At 50.1% G+C, this 22078-nt stretch overlaps 1 protein-coding gene and 1 pseudogene across 4 annotated transcripts in view; both read left to right on the plus strand.

The window, feature by feature from the left end:
- The window catches only part of TPCN1 (two pore segment channel 1), a 64350-nt gene that overhangs the window by 20159 nt on the left and 22113 nt on the right, over positions 1-22078 (plus strand). For 3 of the 4 annotated variants that reach the window (XR_009521680.1, XM_060028143.1, XM_060028144.1), the window contains exons 3-10: positions 10822-10949; positions 16472-16648; positions 16994-17107; positions 17936-18066; positions 18923-19011; positions 20750-20784; positions 21334-21392; positions 21639-21738. Coding sequence is in view for 3 of the 4 variants with exons in the window: in XM_060028143.1 (XP_059884126.1) it covers positions 10822-10949; positions 16472-16648; positions 16994-17107; positions 17936-18066; positions 18923-19011; positions 20750-20784; positions 21334-21392; positions 21639-21738 (833 nt within the window). In the remaining variant the exon portion in view is untranslated. The remainder of the gene's footprint in view (positions 1-10821; positions 10950-16471; positions 16649-16993; positions 17108-17935; positions 18067-18922; positions 19012-20749; positions 20785-21333; positions 21393-21638; positions 21739-22078) is intronic. The other variant, XM_060028145.1, reaches the window with a different exon arrangement.
- Positions 722-2715, plus strand: LOC132435911 (uncharacterized; annotated as a pseudogene).

The following is a 22078-nucleotide window of genomic DNA, read 5'->3' on the forward strand; positions in this document are numbered from 1 at the left end:
CACAGAAGCAGGGCGGCGACGCCGTGCCTGGAAAACTCATCAGCGTCCCTCTGGTTTGTGTTCCTCCCCTTCAAGCCTTTTCCCATGGAGTGGGGCTCTCAGCGACAACTGGCAAACGGTTGATTGCTCGTTGTCATTCTGGTGGGCACTGGTGTCCGGAGGGCTCCAAGTGCTTTGTGGGTACTCGCATTTGTTTCTCAGATGTCCAGGTGCACAGTTGGCACCAGTCCCGGTTAATGGATGAAGAAACTGAGGCTCTGGGGATCAAGGTCGTGAACCAAGGGCTGGGAGGGGCACAGCTGGGAGCGAACTTGGGTGTTCAGGGCTACGTTTTGTCTTGAAGAGGATGTGCGGGATGTGTGTGTGTGTGAACGCATAAGGTTGTGTATGTGTAAGAGAATGAGAATGAAAAGGAGGGAGGATTGAATGGGGTGGGGTCCTCAGTATAAACCTGCCCAAGAACAGTCACTGCCTTGCAGTCTTTCCGATCAGAACTACCTCCCACGAGGAGCTCATATGCCTTCTATCCAAAGCAACCTCTTGCCCAGGCCCCAAAGGAAGGCCGCAGTGATTTACCCAGCCCTGGTGGACCCTGCGCTCGCTGGACGGGGGGGCTGGGTCACAGAAGCCCTCCTCACCTGCCCGCTCTTTTCCTCTCCTCCCTGGCTCCACTTCATAGCCGGCATATGGAAACTGTTTCTGTTTACCCAGTGCCACCAGGATGCTGCTGCACGTGGAAATCTTGGATTCCCCACAGGGTCGTTTCAGAGGCTGCATGCAAAGCAGCCAGCTGTTTTGCAGGGAGCCTCTGGGCCCTGTTACATCAGCTTGGAGGAAAACGTTACCATCTGTGCAAACAGGTCATCCTGGTTTGTCTGCCTGTCCTCTGTGTGGGGAACTTCTCTCCTACTTGGAGGGAGTTCTTTTGTTGTTGTTATTGTTGTTTTGTATTCCAGTGCCTGTCAGTTCAGCAGTTTCTTTCTGTTCCTTCTCCTCTATGTTCACCTCCCTGGGCTGACTGCCAGGATGCAGGGAGGGCAGTTAAGGGGTTGGTGATGCATAAATCTTTAGTGGCAAAAGTCGTTGGGCCTGAAAAGGCTGCAGGCTGGTTTCACAGGAGAGTTCTCTGCCCAGGGCACCCGAAGTGCAGAACAAAGTGTTTCTCTTTGGGGGTTGGGGTTGGGGGGACTTGCCCTAGAGGCTCCGCATGGGATCTTCCTGGTTGCCAAGAATGTTCCTAGTCAGCTTCCTCTGGCCCTTCTCCTGCGAGCGGAGAAGCTGGTTTGCTGTGGGAGCCAGAAGACTGCCACTCCCACCCTCCTGCGCTGCTGTGTATCGTTTTTTTCCTCCTTCTTCCCGCCCGTTTCTGGGCCAGCTGCCTCCCAGGAAAGACGGAAATGCAGAGGCGAGGGCCGGCCATCATGTTCCTGGACGAGGCGGCGGATGGCCAGCTCCCCGACAGCCCCATCGTGAGGTCATCCCACCTCCTCCAGCTGGGCCCTTGCGGTATGCCTTGACCTTGCCTTTCCAGCTCGTCTGGAGACACCCACCCTGCCCTGGGCGAGCACGGTGCCAAAGTCAGAGGTCGAACGTGTTGATTCTTATGTGGTCTCTGACATCCACTGGTGTGAGGGCTGGTCCCTGATCACAGGAGGGGGCTGGGCCTGGGGTGCTGTGTGAGAGCGCTCCAGACCGCCTTGTTGTCCAGACTTTCCCTGTGCAGGGGTTGCCCCGAAAGTTGCATCATCAACTTTCACCTGGAGACCCGGGGGCCGCTGTTTCTCCCAGCAAGTGCAAATTTGGCCCAGGTGGGTAGGATTAGGCCAGTGGCTTATTCTTTGATTTGTCTCACAGTTGTGCACCAGCAATTACACAGTGGCAGACAGTGGGCGTCAGACCACTGTCCACATTACTGTAGTGAGGGATGAGTGACCAGTGTTTGTGGTGGGGAAGCTCTAGGAGGGGAGCCAGGAGGCCCAGGTGCTAGAGCTGGCTCTCTGACGGGTCAGCCCTGTTACGCAGGCACACCTCCCCTCCCTGGCCTCAGTTTCCCATCTCTAAGAGACAGGCATTCAATTAAGTGGTCTCTGTGATCCATTTCAGACCTGACCATCATCCTTTCTAAGACCCCAGACCTGACACTCATCATTTCTAAGATGAGCCTCAGAAAGTACTCAGGTCCACGCAGGGAAGCCCCGTAGCCCGTAGAGCACGCTATGCTCTGTGGTTTAGCATGGGGATTCTCAGCACGGAACCTGCTGACCTTCTAACTGTGTGAGACCCGGGCAAGTTCACAGATCTCTCTGGGCTTCCATTGCCTCATCTGTAAAATGGGCACAATAATGGTCGCCACCTCATAGGGTTATTGTGAGTATGAAATTTATAGAAATATATACATTTATATAAATACATAAATAAATATATGGTGCTGAGAATAGCCTGGCACACAGAGTATGCCCTGTAAGTGTGTTTGTTATTTCAGCAGAAGCTGAGTTGATGAGATTGTGGGGCTGAGGTTAGTTAGGGTAGGGGAGAGACCTGTGTGCTAAAGAAGACCCTGTCACCCTCTCGGTGCAGCGAGGCAGTGTTGGTGGAAGGCTTCTGGTAGCCAGCAGGATCCAAGCGGCTGGGCTCTGCACCAGGTGTGGCATGGCTGGCCCCATGGGTGGTTCATAAGTTGGGAGTCATTTTTAAAGCCATCTGCACCCCCTTGCCTGTCCCCCTCACCGTCTTTATGTATCTGTAAATTCATAGATGCTGTGAATTGCAAAGGCAGCTGGTCCAACTTGCCGCTTGCTGGGGGAACCTCCCTCTGTTGAAGCCTCCTCTTGAGGCCCCGTGTTGATGGCGTATGTGCTGCCTTGGCAGACAGGCGCCCCCAGAGGGCAGGGACTATCCAGGTACCTCCAGCAGCTGGGGCCCCCAGCACCTAGGAGCTGCACTCCGCCCCTGGGGATGCCCATCAAAACAACGAGTAGAACAATGCCATTCATTGTTGGTTTTAAAATATTTTTATTAAGAATTCTTTATTTTTTTTTAAAAAAAATTTATTTATTTATTTATGGCTGTGTTGGGTCTTCGTTTCTGTGCGAGGGCTTTCTCTAGTTGCGGCGAGCGGGGGCCACTCTTCATCGCGGTGCACGGGCGTCTCACTATTGCGGCCCCTCTTGTTGCGGAGCACAGGCTCCAGACGTGCAGGCTTAGTAATTGTGGCTCGCGGGCCCAGTTGCTCCGCGGCACGTGGGATCTTCCCAGACCAGGGCTCGAACCCGTGTCCGCTGCATTGGCAGGCAGATTCTCAACCACTGCGCCACCAGGGAAGCCCAAGAATTATTTCTAACTTACAGATCACGTTAGGAATAAAATGACAAACACATATGTACCCAGCGCCACCAGAGCTTAGTGCTTACTTAATTTTAATAAATCAAACATGACAGAGTTAAAGCCCCCTTTGCCCAGTGCATTTGGGGGCAGCTCTTTTTTTTTTTTAAGATTCTTTTTTCGATGTGGACCATTTTTAAAGTTTTTATTGCATTTGTTACAATATTGCTTCTGTTTTATGTTTTTGGTTTTTTTGGCCATGAGGCATGTGGGGTCTTAGCTCCCTGACCAGGGATTGAATCCGCACCCCCTGCATAGGAAGGTGAAGTCTTAACCACTGGACCGACCGCCAGGGAAGTCCCAGGGGCAGCTCTTGTAGTTAGAAAAGCCTTCCTGGGATCTGGTGGAAATGCCCGTCCTGTGACATCTCCTCCCAAGTCCTTGTTCTGCCCTTTGTAGCCTCACATGTCTCCTCACACCTGCCAGCCACCAGGTATGATCTGTGACTGGAGAGCATACGTTTTGTCTCTGTGATGCTTGCTGTTGCATGGGGGCCCCGGTATCCTAGTGCTTGGCAGTAACCAGCTGCCCTCTGAGGAACTACATGGCCTTTAGGAGTTTGGGAAGGAACAGGAAATGGAGAGAGATGCAGTGGGAGCGAGATCCTAAAGACCCTTGCTGAGTCTGAAGTCTTTCCCTAGGGCGAGCTATTGAAAGATTGTTAAGCACCTGAGGGATAGGATCAGATTTACGCTTTACCGACTTCATCCTGCAGCGAGACTCCCCGGAGGTCAGGGAAAGGCCCAGGCAGCGAGAACCAGCCTGAAGGCTGTTGCTGACTTCTAGGTGAAAGGCAGGAGGCTCCAGTGAATGTGGGGAGTGGAGATGGATTAGAGAGAGGAGACCCTCCCAGACCTGGCGACTTATAGGCCATGGGGGGTGGGGGGAAGGTGATGTGAAAGATTTCCGGCCGTGAGGACCGTCCTCCCAAGGCAGCTGGAAGGCTGGTCTGTCTCCCTGTCCCAGGGGTCCTTGTGGATTTCAGAGACTGGATGGAATTGTTGTTTGTGCATCGGGGGAGAAGACTGTCTCTCACCCAAACCAGGGCCCTTCAAGATACCAAGAGTTGGGCTTCCCTGGTGGCGCAGTGGTTGAGAGTCCGCCTGTTGATGCAGGGGACACGGGTTCGTGCCCCGGTCCGGGAAGATCCCACATGCCGCGGAGCGGCTGGGCCCGTGAGCCATGGCCGCTGAGCCTGCGCATCCGGAGCCTGTGCTCCGCAACGGGAGAGGCCCACAACAGTGAGAGGCCCGCGTATCGCCAAAAAAAATAATAAAAGATACCAAGGGTCACCTGCTCCCAGGCAAAAGCCATTGGTGTGAGTGAGGTGGAAGTGGCAAGGATTGGCCTGCACTGGGGGATGCTGTAGCGTTCCCCCGCCCCCCATCACAGTGGTGTATGGTGTAAGTGATGGGGGCAAAGGGGAGAAGTTGAGGAGGACCACGTGCCTTCTCCCCACCAGGATGGGTCTGAGAGAGCTCCCGGGCGGGAGGCAGAAACTGGATCAATTTGCTGAGACCCCTACACGAGAAGAAGGGCTCGGAAGGCTTACACGGGGGTCTCCAAGGCAGGGGCTCCTGCAGACGCTTATGTCTAGCACGGGCTGGGAAAATGGCACTAATGTCCGCTGCCATCTGTGCCAGCCTGTCGCCGCCCACCCCGCACCAGCACCACTATTTATTCGACCTAGGGCTGCTGTGTCCCGGGTGCTGGCTCCTGCCGTGCTGTGCAAAGGTCATGGAGGACAGGGCGCAGGCGCACAAGCTCCCAGCTCCATCCAGATGCCGGCAGGCATCTTTCTCCTACTTGGGAGTCACGTTTTGGCTCATGCTTCCCTGGTCCATGTGAGCGGGTGGAGGAAGGTGGTTTGACCTTCTCCTGTCTCTGCCTAGGGCTTAGTTCTTTCAGAAATGGGCACTGGGATCAGAGTTGGGAAATGTTGGCATTGGTAGAGCAGGACCAGGATGATCAAGGGCTGGCTGCAGCCAGATGTCCTGCCTTCTACCTGTTACTCCATTTGAGTGATGGAACTGCTGCTATATATATATATATATATATATATATATATATATATATATATATATATATATATATTTTTTTTTTTTTTTTTTTGCGCTACGCGGGCCTCTCGCTGTTGTGGCCTCTCCCGTTGCGGAGCACAGGCTCCGGACACGCAGGCTCAGTAGTTGTGGCTCACGGGCCCAGCCGCTCCGCCGCATGTGGGATCTTCCCGGACCGGGGCACGAACCCGCGTCCCCTGCATTGGCAGGCGGACTCTCAACCACTGTGCTACCAGGGAAGCCCCCGCTGCTATATTTTTAATCCTTTCGGCACTACCTTGTCCTCCTTTTCGGGTTTTGAATCCTTGAGAGGCATGCAGCCTACTAATTAGAAGCTAACCAGCCTAGTTTGGTATCCAAGCCCTTCTTCTCGCTGGCTGCATGACCCCAGGAAGGTACTTAACCTTCTGCACCTCAATCTCCTCAAGTCTGAAGTGGGAATAATAATATTACCTTCTTCATAGGATTGCTGTGAGAATTAAATAGCTTGATTGGTAGAAAGTACTCAGGTATGTATCAGTTATCTATTGCTGTATAACGAACCAGCCCCAAACACAGCACCTTAAGACGAAGACATCATTTATTCTGCTCGTGAGTCTGCAGTTTGGGCAGGGCTTGGGGGAGGGGCAGCTTCTCTGCCCCACACAGTGACTGGGGCTGGGGGTCTGTTTGTGAGATGACTTATTCAGCCTGACCAACAAGTTGGCGCCGGCTGCTTCCTGGCAGCTCAGCTGGGCTGTGGACTGGGCGCCTTGATTCTCCTCCGTGGGCCTCTCTCACAACATGGTGGCTGCGTTCCAAGAGCAAGAGACCCAAGAGAAGAAGGTGGAAGCATTTTGATGACTTAGCTTTGGAAGTCATAAGCATTACTTCCTCTATCCTCTCTTGGTCAAGAGGGTCACAAAGCCTCACCTGGTTTCAGGAGGAGGAGACATAGTCTCTACCTCTTTGTAGGGAGTTGACAGGGTTCTAGAAGAGCATGTAGTATGAAAGATAATGCTGTGGCTATCTTTGGGGAAAAAAATCTGCCACAGAATAGATTTTGACACGTAATAAGCGATCCATAGGTATTTGCTACCACTAGTTTAAAACCATTCTCTGCTGTCCTTCACTGCAGACTTGTCTTTCTTAGAGGGTGGGAGTGTAGCATAGTGGTTAAATGCAGCTGCTCTGGAGGGGCGCTGCCTGGGGTTAAATCCTGGCTCAGCCCTTTACAGCTGTGTGACCTTGGGCAAGTTGTTAACCTCTCTGTACAGTAGGATTTATGCTAGTGTGTATCTTATGGGATGGTGAGGATTACGTGAGTTAATCAGCATGGAGCACTCAGCACAGAGCAAGTAGTGTTAACTCATTACTTTTCTTATATCCTTCACTGGTGCAGTCCCTTCCAGAAAGACTGTCCTAGTTACACATGCTAGCAACGGAGCTCAATCCAGAGTAGGTTTGTGAACTGGAAGTCCCTTCGCTTCCAGACGCACAAAGTTGGGAGGGGAGAAAAAGAACTATACTGTTGTAAGAGTCTTATACTAGACATGAAGTGGTCTCTTGATGGTAGACGTGATAAATCTAAAATGTATACTATAAACCCCAGAGCAACCTCTGAATAACAAAAGAAAGCATTGTAGCTAATAAGCCAACAAGGAGATAAAATGGAACCATAAAAAAATATACGGTCATCCAAAAGAAGGCAGAAAACAAGAACAAAGAACAGGTGTGGCAACTATGCGATAAATTGCAAGATGATATATTTAAGCCTAATCATATTAGTAATTACTTAATTGTAAATAATCTAAATACTCCAATTAAAAGGCAGAGTTTTTCGGATTGGGAGAAAGGAGCAAGACCAAACTCTATGCTGCCTACAGGAAACAAAGTTTAAATATAAAGACACAAAGAGGGAACTCCCTGGTGGTGCAGTGGATAAGTCTCCATGCTCCCAATGCAGGGGGCCTGGGTTCTATCCCTGGTCAGGGAACTAGATCCCACATGCATGCCGCAACTAAGAGTTTGCATGCCACAACTAAGGAGCACACCTGGTGCAACCAAAAAAAAAAAAAAATGTTTCTCCTTTAAAAAAAAAAAGACACAAAGAGATTAAAAGAATGGAAAAAGCTACACTAATCACTAATTCAAAGAAATAATCAAAACTGGAGTAGACATATTAATCAGAGATAAATATTTGTATATTTATGTAAACTCTCAAAATTCAAAAAGAAGAAAATAACCTAATAAATAAGCAGGTAAACTACTGAAGCCCGTGCGCCTAGAGCCCGTGCTCCACAACGAGAAGCCACCGCAATGAGAAGCCTGTGCACCGCAACGAGGAGTAGCCTCTGCTTGCTGCAACTAGAGAAAGCCCGCACACGGCTACGAAGACTCAACACAGCCATAAATGAATACATAGATAAATAAATAAATAAATAAATACAAATTTTAAAAAATTTTTTAAAAATAAAAACCTTCCAAAGAAAAGGAAAGAAAAAGGTAAAAGAAAGATTTGGAGACACTTCAGTTAAGTTGTACAAATGGCAAATAAAGATATGGAAAGATGCTCAACATTATTAGTCATTAAGGAAACACAAAGTAAAAGCATTGGAATTAAAACAATGCAGTACCATCACAACCTTTTAGAATAGTTGACTAAGAAAACTGAGCATGTCAATTGTTGGTGAGGAGGTAGAGGACCTGCAACTCTCATTCACTGCTAGTGGGAATGTAGAATGGTACAATCAATTTGGAAAACAGTTTGGTAGTTTTGTAAAAAAATTAAATGTATGATCTAGCTATTTCAGCCCTAGGTATTTACCCCAGAGAAATGAAAGCCTTTGTCCATACCATACCCTGTACGTGAATGTTCATAGCAGTCATTTGAAATAGCGAAACCCGGGCTTCCCTGGTGGCGCAGTGGTTGAGAGTCCGCCTGCCGATGCAGGGGACACGGGTTCCTGCCCCGGTCCAGGAGGATCCCACATGCCGCGGAGCGGCTGGGCCCGTGAGCCATGGCCGCTGAGCCTGTGCGTCCAGAGCCTGTGCTCCGCAACGGGACAGGCTACAGCAGTGAGAGGCCCGCGTACCGCAAAAAAAAAAAAAAAAAAAAAAAGTGTATGAAATAGCGAAACCCTGGCAGCAATCTAAATGTGAATGGATAAACTGTGGTACATCCATGCAATGGAATACTACTCAGCAATAAAACAGAATGGACTACTGATACACCCTATAACATGGATGAATTTAAAATAATTATGCCGGGGCTTCCCTGGTGGCGCAGTGGTTGAGAGTCCGCCCGCCGATGCAGGGGACACGGGTTCGTGCCCCGGTCCGGGAAGATCCCACATTGCCGCGGAGCGGCTGGGCCCGTGAGCCATGGCCGCTGAGCCTGCGCGTCTGGAGCCTGTGCTCCGCAGCGGTAGAGGCCACAACAGTGAGAGGCCCGCGTACCGCAAAAAAAAAAAAAAAAATTATGCCAAGTGAAAGAAGCCAAACAAAAAAAAGAGTACATACTGTGATGCTGTTTACATAAAATTTTAAGAGATGCAGGTTCGTCTGATCGTGACAGAAAGCAGATGAGCGGTTGCCTGAGGATGGATGGGTGGGGGGGAGGGCTTGAAAGGGTGACGGTTATATTACCTTGATTGTATTTAGTAATGGTTTCACGAGTGTGTACGCATGTCAACACATACCAAATTGAATACTTTAAATATGTGCAGTTTATTGTGTGTCAAATATATCTCAGTAAAAGTATTTAAAACTCGGTAGAGAAGAGCTTTGCAGAGGGCAGACCTGACTGCCCTTGCTTAGCAGTTCAAAGTCAGAAGGACCAGTTGTGACCCAACAGCCCTTTGAACCCTGCCAGTTTCCTCTCCTTTCCTGTTTGGTTGTGAGCTTTACACATCTGCTCCCTGCCACTGTGCATGACTCATTAGCCAAACATTTGATTCTTTACCCTCCCATAGGTGGGTCATTGGGAATGTGGGTTAGGGGAACCCAATTCTCATCCTAGATTCTCTTCTTCCCAATAAATTTACAAAGCTGAGAGTCATTTCTCGGTGCCATCGCATATGTCAGTGGAGACACCTGAGTGTTATGACGAGCCCAACCCAAACAGGCTTAAGTGTAAAAGGATATTTGTGGGCTCAGACTTCAGAAACGCTACGAGGTAGATTTTGGGCACAGCTTGATCCCAGGGATGTAACTCGGGCAGGTTTTCCCCAGGTCGTGGCAGAGGCAACCGCCAGCAGCAACAGGGAAAGAGCCCCTCCTTTCTAACTGGTCCAGGAAAAGTTCCAAGTTCAGCCCTCATTGGCTGGGCTTGGGTCAGCACTGCTGCCTGAACCAACGCCTGTCCTGGGGGGCTGAGGGGATCTCATTGCACTGGATCATCTGCCTGGGGGCCAGGGGTGGAGTTGGCCAGAGCCAAAGAATATGGACAGAAGGTAGGAAGAGGATGTCCTTCAAAAGCAGATGGGGCTGTTACTGCAAGGAAAGGGCATGGATGTCAGCAGGGAAAAGCCACAGAGGACACTGCACCAGTGAAAAACTCCAATTGGTTTTATTTTTTGACAAGGTAGTATATTAACACGCTTCCAAAAGTCAGAAGTAATCAAAAAGATCACTCCCTCTGAGTGACTTCTACACTGTTCCCTACATCCGTTGTAGGCAATCAATTTCATCGAGTTCTAATTTGTTCTTCCTGTTTCTTTTGTTAAGTAGATATCTCTGTGTTTTCTTGTTTTCTCCCTTTCTTACACAAAAGATAGCATACAGTATGTGCTTTTTTTATACTTGCTTTTTTCACTTAACAAGAGAAGGAAAAACTCTTTAAAATTGAGGTATGGTTGATGTACAATATATAAGTTTCGGGTGTATAACATAGTGATACACAATTTTTAAAGGTTATGCTTCATTTATAGTTATTATAAAATATTCCTCTGCCGCACAGTATACCCCTGTAGCTTATTTATTTTATACATAGTAGTTTGTATCTCTTAATCCCTATCCCTATCTTGCCCCTCCCCCCTTCCCTCTCCCTACTAGTAACCACTAGTTTGTTCTCTATTTCTGAGTCTGCTTTTTTTGTTTATATTCAATAGTTTGTCTTATTTTTTAGATTCCACATATAAGTGATATCATAAAGTATTTGTCTTTCTCTGTCTGACTTATTTCACTAAGCATAATACCCTTCGTGTCCATCCGTGTAAGAAAAACATTTTGAACTAGGCATACTAATTCTTGCTGTCATTAGTACACGGGATGGTGCGTTGACTTACAGTTAATAGGATGTGTGTGAGCATACGAGGTGACTGCCAACCTTTTCTCCTGGTGAATGGTGTCTTTATTCTCTTAAGCCTGGGTTGTAAGTGAATCTCCTCTTGCAATGCAGATGGAGGCAAATATGCCGTCCATGACTCCTGCACCCCCAATCTGAGCTCAGGGGGCGAGAGTTCCCCCTCCAGCCTCACCGGACACAACTGGGAGATGAATTATCAAGAGGCAGCAATCTACCTCCAGGTGAGTATCTTCCGGTCAGGACCTGGCCATTCTTGGCCCCTGTTGGTGGAGTAGGATAGCCGGGGTTCTGTTGGGTGCCCAGCAACTCAATTCTGCTCCGTGTGTGAGCTTCTCATCTCCTAAGATCAGGCTGGGAGAGCCAACCCGATTGTGCCCACACGGAAGGGTGATGTGAACGGGCTTGCTCTCGGGACCCCCAGTTTGTGGCTCTGCCTGCCCCCAAGGTTCCCCAAGTCTGTCCACTTGGCCTCCCCTGCCCCGCTCCCTCTTCTCAGGCACATTGAGAGGCCGGTTCTCCGGAGGGAATTCTTTTATCTACTTAACACTGCTGACTTAGTGTGGGGAATCTAGAGATCTTTATTCCCTTCCTGTTTAACTTGCTGCTGCTCTCATGTTTGCTGTTTCATGCTTAGTTTTTGTTTTTGTTTTTTTAAAGAAAAAGAATACTTTTTAATAAAAGTCACGCATGCTCATTACAATAAGTTTCGGTACAAAGGCGATGTGAAAAAAAATTCACCTAACGCAGTCGCTGACAACATTATTTAAGAATAATACAAAAAAAAAGAATAATACATAGGTTTCAGGGGTCTTCTAAAATAATTTTAAAGTCCTGTGGTAGCTATAGCTGTACAGTCTGCTTTTTTTTCCCCCTAGCATGTGGCATAAGCTTTTTTCTCATGTTATAACTCTTGTAAACAAATTTTAAAGTCTTTATAATTCTATCTGGTAAGTGCGTACTAATTTACTTAACTATCCTGATAAGGTTGGATATTTTCTCTTTTTATATTTCCCTATTATAAATTATAATCCGAGGACAATCTGTGCCCACGGCTATTTCTCTCTTTTTCTCTTTAATATCTAGGATTATTTTATTAGGAAAGACTCCAAGAAGTGGAATCAGTGGGTAGAAGGAATCAACCTTTTTTTTTTTTTTTTGGAATCAACCTTTTTTAATGCCCTTGTCATATAGTATCGAATACCCTCCAAAGGGGATATTGCCTATTAACTTCCAGTCTGTCTATGGCATTTTCACCGTAATCTTGCCATTTTTGTCATTATAAGATTTCAGCTTCAGCTGTGCATTGAATAAGGGTTTGGGTGAGGAAATGGAATTTTTCTTAAATTCATTTGAATGATCATTTTCCCCTAATCTTTTTTTGTTTGAAGCAGCTCTCCCTTGTAATTATTTGCTTTGCTATTTTTTAAAAAAGATATAATGAAATTCAGATACTTATTTGATAGTTGTTTGGGTGTCTGTGTGTTTCTCGCATTTTATGGCTGTACTCCTCAAGAAATGTATTTTGATTCAGGCAGGTTAAGGCAATAGAAATGTTTTAGGGAAATTTTAGCAAGCTTGGGCATGCCAGTTGATGTGGCAGGGCCCCCTTATGCACTGTCACCTTCTCCAAAGTTGAATAGGTGCTAGACAAGAGGGTGGGATGGGTCAGAATATGGAATTAGAATAGCTGCTTGGTAATTCCTTCTTTCCTTAAGCAGGTGAGAACATTAGTAATAAAAATGGCTATCATCAAAAAGTCTACAAATAATAAATGCTACGGAGGGTGTGGAGAAAAGGGAGCCCCGCCTACACTGTTGGTGGGAATGTAAATTGATGCAGCCACTATGGAAAATAGTATGGAGGTTTCCAGAAAGAACCTAAAATAGAGCTACGATATGGTCCAGCAGTCCCACTCCTGGGTATATATCCAGAAAAGACAAAAACTCTAATTTGAAAAGATACATGCAACCTGACATTCATAGCAGCATTATTTACAATAGCTAAGACATGGAAGCAACCCAAGTACCTGTCAGCAGACAATTGGTTTAAGATGTGGTGTATATATACACTATAGAATGTTACTTAGACATAAAAAAGAATGAAATGTTGCCATTTGCAGCAGCATGGATGGACCTAGAGAATATTATACTAAGTGAAGTAAGTCAGACAGAGAAAGACAAATATTATATGATATCACTTATATGTGGAATTTTAAAAAATAATGCAAATGGAGCTTCCCTGGCCGTCTAGTGGTTAAGACTCCCTGCTTCCACTGCAGGGGCCACGGGTTCAACCCCTGGTTGGGGAACTAAGATCCCACATGCTGCGTGGTACGGCAAAAAACACAACCCCCCCAAAAAAAAACGCAAACAAATTATATATAGTTTAACTGGGCACTTGCTGATCTTTCTAACAACTCTACCAAGCAGTTTAATCATCTCCCAGGTCATACACCTGAAACTCCCAGGGGCTCAATGAGTCCAAAGCCATCCAGCGAGTAAATTGCCAAGGCTGGACTTAAACCGTGTCCATCCAGCCTCCAAATGACGTTTTTTCTTCTCTATGTGGTTGCCTCACTTCTGTACCTGACCCCATGTATTCACTTGAAAATGGGCCATGTCTTTGTGGGAAAAGAGGTTACAGAACAGAAGGTATCATGTGAAGATTTTTATATATAAATTATACAGTTTTATATATTGTGTTTCTGTATCTATGCATATATACCCATTCACATTTGGAAAGTTATTTATCTAAATATTAAAGGTGATTATTATTGTTTTTTAAAGGTGGTTATTTTTGGCTGATGGAATTTTTACTACCTTATAATTCTGTGTATGATTTGAATTATTTTACAAAAAATGCATCATTTTGTAAAATTAAAACTAAAAGCAAAAGTTGGATCCCCATGGACAGTAGTTCGTGGCTGTTTCTGGAGGATGGCTTTAGCTGGTGTCTGGTAATCGTTTTCATGCTTGCAGGGGAGCTGCAGCATGGCCCCTGAAGCAGGTTGCTGGTGTGCTTGGGTAATTGGCCGCTCGCTGCTTTGAGGCTATCTGGTGCCTGCAGTTTCCTCTCTTCCCAAATTTTACCTGTTAACTCACTCACCCTCAGGAGCTGTGTGCTCGGCGCTCCTGTTGCCTCCAAGACAGTCCTAGTTTTCTGTGTGGACTTCTGCCCCAGGGAGCAGAAAGCAAAGACCTGGAAGTCACATGCAACTGGCCTGCCTTCTTATTTTTCCTAATCATGAATCTCCTAGTTCGTGATCAGCAGCTAGAAAACAAGGCCAGTGTTCTCCTTAGGGTCTGGGTCAGAATCCAGTGACTCGGGTCGTATTTCACTCCGTCCTCGCTAGGGGAGGCCTCATCCTCCATCTCGTCTGTGGCAGTTTCAAGTCCTAGCGGTCAGATCCAAGTCCCCCGTGTTAGTGGTTTCCTCTAGCCAGACCTTCATCCCTGGCTACTTGTTGGAAGAAATTACCCAAGAATTGCATTTTTTAAGAAATCCAAACCAGAAGCTTCCCAGGCCATGCGTGTCCCCTGTGGCCGTGGCCATGCTGGTGAAAACCACAGCCTGGCACAGATCACAGGACTGGCAGCAAGGCTTGTCCAGCCTGCCCTCCGTGTGACCGCCAGGATGTTCGTTCCCTGCCCTGTTGAGTCTGTGGTTTGTCTTTATTTTTTGATAACGAGGATAGGGGTGTAGCCGGCTTCAGGGAAGTGACTCACTTGAAGTTCCCCCTGCAAACCACAGCCAAGGTCAGAGCTCCCTGCCTCCCAGCTACTGGGCAGTCCTTGGGCTGGGCAGGGGCCTGGAGAATGATCCCTTGCAGGAGTGCTTCATCCTATTTAAACACCTATTAAACACCTATTAAATGCCTACTAAACACATTTAAACACCTATTAAATGCCTACTGTGTGCACCAGGCACCGTGCCAGCTGAGGACCTGACAGTACCTCTTGCCTTCCCAAATCTCTGAAACAGGCTTGGCGAGCTGAAGCCACCTCGGGCTAGTACAGGAGCCCACCAGCCAGAGCTGTTTCCACGGCACTGTGTGCCACCTCTGGGCACAGAGACACTTCTTCCCATTGGCCTGGCTTGGCAACCTCTGCAGGAATCACCGAGCATGTGTTAGTTTCACCTTCCCCAGAATAAGGGTTTATGAGGACGGTTGAGTGTGGCCTCATCTCAGAAGAGTCGGAATAGTTGAAGGTCAGACTGCATTCCGGGACAGCCGGAATGCTTTCAGAAGGGCTCTGGGCATCCCTTCTGGCTCGGCCCCTTTCCTCCTCTAGGGATTGGAGCCAAGGGGAAGAGCCTCTGTTCTGAGTGTTTGTGCTGGGAGTGAATGAGACAGATTCTCCCGACTCAGCACCATTGACATTTGGGACCGGATAATTCTTTGTTGTGAGGGGCTGTCCTGCGCATTTGAGGAGGTTTAGCAGCATCCCTGGAGTTTACCCTCTAGATGCCAGCAGCACCCCCAGGTGGGACAACCAAACGTGTCTCCAGGCCAGGGCGGAGTCAGGGGAGGGCAGGTGGTCCACATTGCCCCCAGCTGAGAAGCACTGAGGCAAGGTGATGGTTGTAAAGTACGAGCCAATCAGTACTCTCTCTGCGTCGGCTGCTGGGTGGGGTTCGGGGGTGATGAAGCTGAGGGACCTCCCTTACTTAGCCCTTATCCCCGTGCCCACCAACCCTGGGGAGGCAGTGAAGATCCCCTACCTGCCCCAGAAGGCCGGTCCTAACCGGGAGGGTTACCTGCTTGTATTCCCAAGTGGACCGTTCCCGGTCTGCTCCGTCCATTGCTTTCTACATCGGCAGGAGGCCAAGAATAGAGCAGGGCCGCTGGAATCAGGCTGTCTGGCTCTATGAGCTCAGGTGCTACTGAAGCTCTTTGTGCCTGGATTTCCTTGTCAGGCGTGAGAGGAGTGTGGAGGGCTCAGCGGGGCCGGGGCGGGGCGGGGGGAGGGTGGTGTGGGGGAGGGTGGTGCTGAGCATGGTGCCGGGCCTGGAGGGCACTCGCTGGGGGTCAGCTGCTGTCTCATTACTGTTGGGGTGAAGGCATCAAGCGGTTAGGAAATTAGGTGGAAATGGAGTAAATTAAGAAGTGGGATGGGGAAAGCTGAGTAAAGAAGGAGCGTGATAAAGGTACCCTCACACTTTCCGCTCAGTGTTACTATAACTTAAAATAATAATAACAGGTAACCTCTGGCGGGGAGCTTCCTGTGTGCCAGATGCCGTCCTAAGTGTCTTGCAGGAACCCGGGGAGTGAGTACGAGTGTTGATGGTTGTAAAGGTGAAGGAACATTCTCGGTGTTACCCAGGGAGGGGGGGGGGAGCCAGGACTCAGCTGTTCTTAGTTTACCCCAGACCCCACCCCACCCCCCCACCCCCCCGACCTCAAGCACTTAACATCCCGCAGACACAGCTGAGAGTGAACGTTTGACCTCAGAGGGGACCAGATGTGCCCGCTTCTCTTCGATCTCTTGGATTTTTTTTTCTTTGATTCCTCTGAGTAGTTTTGGGAAGAAGGAAGTCTTTGGAGCCCCATCAGCGGGCCAGGGTGAGACTTGACTGGTGTGCGGTTCTACGAAGATCACACTTTTGCTTCTCCATCATCTCCCGACTCTGGCCTGAATCTCCTCCCACCGGCCAAGGGCCCTCCCCCCTCCCCGCCCACCACGCATCCTGGCTGCCCTATCGTCTCCAGGCGCGTTCGCCCACGTGACGCTTGCTCTTTCAGGAAGGTGAGAATAACGACAAGTTCTTCACCCACCCCAAGAATGCCAAAGCGCTGGCGGCCTACCTCTTTGCTCACAACCACCTCTTCTACCTGATGGAGCTGTCCGCAGCCCTGCTCCTGCTGCTGCTGTCCCTGTGCGAGGCTCCGGCCGTGCCCGCGCTCCGGCTGGGCATTTACGTGAGTGTCCGGATGGCTGGGAGCCACGGCTCTCTGGGGGCAGAGTAACTCAAGACTGAGAGGGAACATTCTGGAAGGGCAGACGTCTTGCCCGGGGTCCCCGCCCGACTGAATGCACCTCCCCCGTCTCCCTGGGATTCTGCTCCTTTGTAAATTCCAGGGAGGGGCGCCTTCGGATTGCCTCAGAACCCGTAGCCCGCTTTGGCCCCCAGGTGGGCAGCATACCTGATTAGCAGTCCCACCCGCTGTCTCCAACCTCAGATGAAAAGGCGGGCAGGTGTGCTTGCTGCTGGGGGAGGGCGGGCGCTGGGGAAGCCACGTCTCCTTCACACCCTTTGGCTGCAGGTCCATGCGACCCTGGAGCTGTTTGCCCTGATGGTGGTCGTGTTTGAACTCTGCATGAAGTTGCGGTGGCTGGGCCTTCACACCTTCATCCGGCACAGACGGACCATGGTCAAGGTGCTGTGCCCACCTCCCTACAGCATTTCCTCCCCTGTCAACTTCAAGTCTGTATCTTCAGTTCAATTCCAAGTCCCCCGTGGGTCTGGTCCTGCGCTCAGAAGTGTAACCTTGGGTCCCTGTACTCGCCATGCTTCGCGCCTTGCTCCAGGTGTCACAGTGATGCTAACAGTAGCGAATGTGGTTCGGCGTTTAGCGCGTGCCAAGCACTGGCACGATGACGTTTGCGGGAGGTGTAGTGCTCTTCCTATCGTACGTGCAGCCAGTTGGAAGAGAATGGGATCTAAATCCCGGTGAGTTGGGATTCAAAGCCAGCTCTGTGCGGCCTCCACGCCCACACCGATCAGGGCCATATTATATGCTTTTTCTCTCTCTGCGGCAGAGAGAGGTGTGAGTCGGGATGTGTCAGAGTGGCGTTTGGCAGTGTAAAAAGCCCACACGCTTGTACAAGAGAATGTGCCCAAGGAATTGGAGGTCAGGGTGTGCTGCAGACTTCAGGGGCCCTCACGGTGCAAGCGGGGAGAGCTGGAAGCAGAGGGTGGCTGGATGTGGCCTGCGGAATAGCAGCTTTGCTCAGCGGGTATCATCTGATGAGCTGCTGGGAGCATCGCCCTGGGGCTCATTCTCCTGGGACTGCACATCTATGCCAGCAGCCAGAGGGCTTCTCCCTGGGGCCCGCTTGATGTTGGGGGAGGTGAGAAAGGGCGAGGGAAAGGTCTCTCTGGACTCCGGGCGGGGCTGGGCAGTATCCAACCAGCCCTCTGTTCAGGGTGTACAGGAGGGGCTGGGTCAGAGGAGCTGACGGCGCACTGTGCCCTCCACCCACAGACCTCTGTGCTGGTGGTGCAGTTCGTTGAGGCCATCGTGGTGTTGGTACGGCAGACGTCCCACGTGCGGGTGACCCGGGCGCTGCGCTGCATCTTCCTGGTGGACTGTCGGTACTGCGGTGGCGTCCGGCGGTAAGGCCCGGGGGAGGAGCTGCTCAGACAGTCGCTATCAGGGCCTGGCCTGGCCCTCCGGGCCAGTGAGTGATGTAGCAGTAGGGCCACTCCTGCACTTGGGTAGGACATAGTCATGCCCACTTCCCTCTGCTACTCAACCCACACAGAGAGGCAGGTGGTCTTCCTGCTGAAGTTCAGGTCTCCTGACTCGGGGTCCAGGGCTCTCTCCTGCCTTACTTGTGCTTCTTTGGGGCTGGTCCTCTCTCTGAGCACAGTACCTGCCCAAACACAGCCTAAAGCAGGAGCTCAGCAAAGTCCACGTGACTCAGCAGGCTGTCCTGACACCTCCCCTGAGACTGGGGGTGCTGAACTCAAACCAGGCCGTTAGCCTGAGGTCAAACTGAGTTTTGAGAATCCGTCTGGAAAGCCTCTTGGCTGGGGTACTGTGGGTGAGAGCGGGCTGGCCATTCACGCTTGGTGCCCGTCCTTAAAACCGGAGACAAATGTCCTAGGACTGGGTGGCCCTGAAATGTCTTCCCACATCCCAGGCAAGCTGGCCTTGTCACCCGAGTCCATGCACCTGGCCTTCTCCTGCCGTCTCCGTCTCTTGCAGGCACTTGCCTGCCTGGGCTCTGTAAGTGCTACACCTGCCCCGGTTCTTTCCCCATCACCCACTGAGTGGAAGGCCTAGGAGATCACTAAGCATGATGTCACAAGCCAGGGCAAGAGGGGATTTAGTGTTCTGGGGGTCGGGAGCACCAGACCCCCATCTTGACAGGCACGTACCCCACTGAGGAGTCCCAGCCAGCACCCCCGGGGCCCTGGTCCGTCCCCGGCTGCGCCTCACTCCTCCTGGCCCCGTTTGTCTCCCCAGCAACCTGCGCCAGATCTTCCAGTCCCTGCCACCCTTCATGGACATCCTCTCGCTGCTCCTCTTCTTCATGATCATTTTCGCCATCCTTGGTGAGTTTCTCCTGCGCCCCAGGATGCAGGCGCTCGCTAAAAGCAAACTCACAGTTGAGAAAAAAAGGTACTTTGACCGTTTCAGCAATTCAGGAAGGTTTTCACAATGATGTAAGCACCCAACTGAGGAAATGCAATATCGGAAAAAAAAAAGGAAGCCACCTTTGTACCCTTTCCTGATCTCGATTCCCTTCGGCTCCCAGAGGTACCCCCGGCCTTTATTCATGCTGCTGCACGTAGACGCATGTCATTCATTTTCACCGCAGTGTCGTGATCTGATATGTGAATAGATCCGAATTTATTTATCACGTCTTCTGTTGGTGGGCACTTTTCACTATCACAGGTCACACTGCAGTGAACATTCTCGTGCGTTTCCTGGCGCACACGGGGGAGGGTTTCTCTACAGCGTGTGCCTGGGACCTTAGGGTCTGCACACTTCAGCTTCACTAGATGTAAAAGCAAGGTCATGGCCTTTCTAACTCCGAGGAGGCCTTGCCTCTTCAGATAAGATCAAGTATTGATGCGACAGCCACATTCAGACACAGGGTTTAGACCGTGGAGGTCTTAGAATGCGGCGAGGTAGCCCAAGGTCCCTTCTCCAGTACTCAGATGGTGAAGACAGTGGAACTAGAGAGCCCTGGCTCTAAGGCCCCCACCAGCACTGAAAGCCCCGGCTTCTCGTGACTGCTCTGTCCTGAGCCACTGACTCCCACTTACCTCACCTCCACCCCACTCTCGATAGAATTTCCTTTGTGTTCCAAGGGGGCTGACTTCCCCTGAGGGCAGAGTTACTCCCTTTCCCACTCCGGATTTCAAGGACTCAGGGGAATAGCTCATTCTGAGAGGGAAAAAATTAATGGTGTTAATTTGGCGACAGGGGAACAACAGGGTCCCTTTGGAGTTGTGCTTGACTGTCATGTTCTCAAAACCAAAGATCGCAAACCGGCAGTCTGGGTTCCAAATCCAGCCTGTGGATGAGTTTTCTTTGGTCTGAAAGTGTTGAGCCAGCATTTTAAAACTAGTTTTTTTTTAACATGAAAATACAGATTTTCGGCCTTAAAATTATTAACTTTTTTTAATTCCGTTTTTAAAAAAAATCGACATATAATTGACATATAACACTGTATTAGTTTTAGGTAGACAACATAATGCTTTGCTATGTATATACTGCAAAGTGATCATCGTAATAAGGTTAGTTAACATCCATCACTATACAGAGTTACGATTTCTTTTCCTTCTGATGAGAACTTTTAAGATCTACTCTCCTAGCAACTTTCAAATATACAATATGGTATCATTAACTATCGTCACCGTGCTGTACGTACTGCTTTTTTTTTTACTATACAGATTTATTATTTTTAAAAATTTTATTTATTTGGTTGCCCCAAGTCTTAGTAGCAGCAGGCGGGCTCCTTAGTTGCAGCATGCGTGTGGGATCTAGTTCCCTGAGCAGGGATCACACCCGGGCCCCCTGCATTGGGAGCATGGAGTCTTACCCACTGCGCCACCAGAGAAGTCCCTATACAGCCTTTTTAAATCATATGTTTGATGGTACTTGGGTCACCCTCCTGAGTGGCAGCAGGTATCTGGTGTTCTGCCACAGTCCCCACCACTCCCTATGCTTTTCCTCTGCCTACGGCACTGATTCACATTTATTTGTCCAGTCCTTCTGACATCTGGATTTGGACTCTTCTGCTCTAACCCTTTTTTCAATCTGTTTCCCACCACCTTCTTCTAGGTTTCTACTTGTTCTCCCCTAATCCTTCAGACCCCGTAAGTAATCAGCATGTTTGTTTCTTCCTTTATGGGAGGCCCTTTCCCTCAGATAAGGTGGCTGGACTGCCCCCCTAGCTTTGTTAGGAGGGGATGCCCTGCTTGGTTTCTCATCATCGCTTCTGGCACCTGAAAGTGCCCCGTCACCCAGATTTGAGCTGTCTCCTTCCTTGAATGCCAAGGGGGGCCCCCTGCCCTGGCCTTGAGAGGGGTGCTTCCGGGATCAGATGTGGAACACGGGCACAGTTTGGCAGAGGAGCAGTGGAGGAGAGCTCAGCTAATTGTGCATATGTGGTTCCCTGGGAGACAAGTCCCAAAGCCAGTTGTCTGCTGCCGCAGGAAGCATTGAGCTCAGGAAGGAGGAGGCCTTGGACTCCATGTTTGCTTGTTCCTCTGCCATCCTTCAGGGATCCCTTGGGAGGAAGAAGGAGTGGGCGGGGCAGGGAGGGGGAGGGCTCTGGAGGCGGCCCACCGCCGGCAGCCTGTTCCCGGTGGGGTGTGCCCTCGGCCTGGCGGCCACGTCCCCTCCTTTCCTCCTCTCCCCCGCAGTACTTCAGCACCCTGGAGAACAGCATTGTCAGTCTGTTCGTCCTTCTGACCACCGCCAAGTAAGTTCGGGCCCTGCTTTGGCTTCTGCCCTCTTCTAGTGCCCGGGGTCTTTTCCTCTTTTCAGCCAAGAATATTCCACATCTTGGCCCAGACAGGTTCTTGGGACCCCATGAGGGACGGGAGTGGCCTGGTGAGCCAAGAGTAGGGGAGGGGGGAGGGGGCCGGCCAGGCAGGAGAAGAGGTGTCCTTACAGAAGACGAAGACCAGCAGACACGCGCCCTGCGGGTAACACTCTGCAAACACAGCTTCCCAGATGTGATGATGCCCTCCTACTCCCGGAACCCCTGGTCCTGCGTCTTCTTCATCGTGTACCTCTCCATCGAGCTGTACTTCATCATGAACCTGGTGAGTGACCTTGCCTCGCGCTCCACTGAGGCAGCCCTTGCCCACACTCTGCTGGGCACTGTGGGGATGAGGTAGGGACAGCTTTCGGCCTCCGAGGGCAGACCATTGGGGGAGGAGGTCCCAGACCGTGGTCAAGTGTGGTGTGGCTAGGAATTCCCTGTCGGGACTTAAGTGCAGCTGGTTGCCAGCAGTAACTAGCCTGCCGCCACTGCTGCTGACAGTGCTAGAGTTTAAACCAAAGCTACCCTGGGATCTTTTCCTTCTCACGGCAAACATGTAATAACTATAAAAGCTGGTACTTACTAAGCCTTAGCCAGGCACTGTGCAAAGTGTTTGATGG

The sequence above is a fragment of the Delphinus delphis genome, chromosome 13, assembly GCF_949987515.2.
Source record: "Delphinus delphis chromosome 13, mDelDel1.2, whole genome shotgun sequence".
NCBI classification, from domain to species: Eukaryota; Metazoa; Chordata; class Mammalia; order Artiodactyla; family Delphinidae; genus Delphinus; species Delphinus delphis.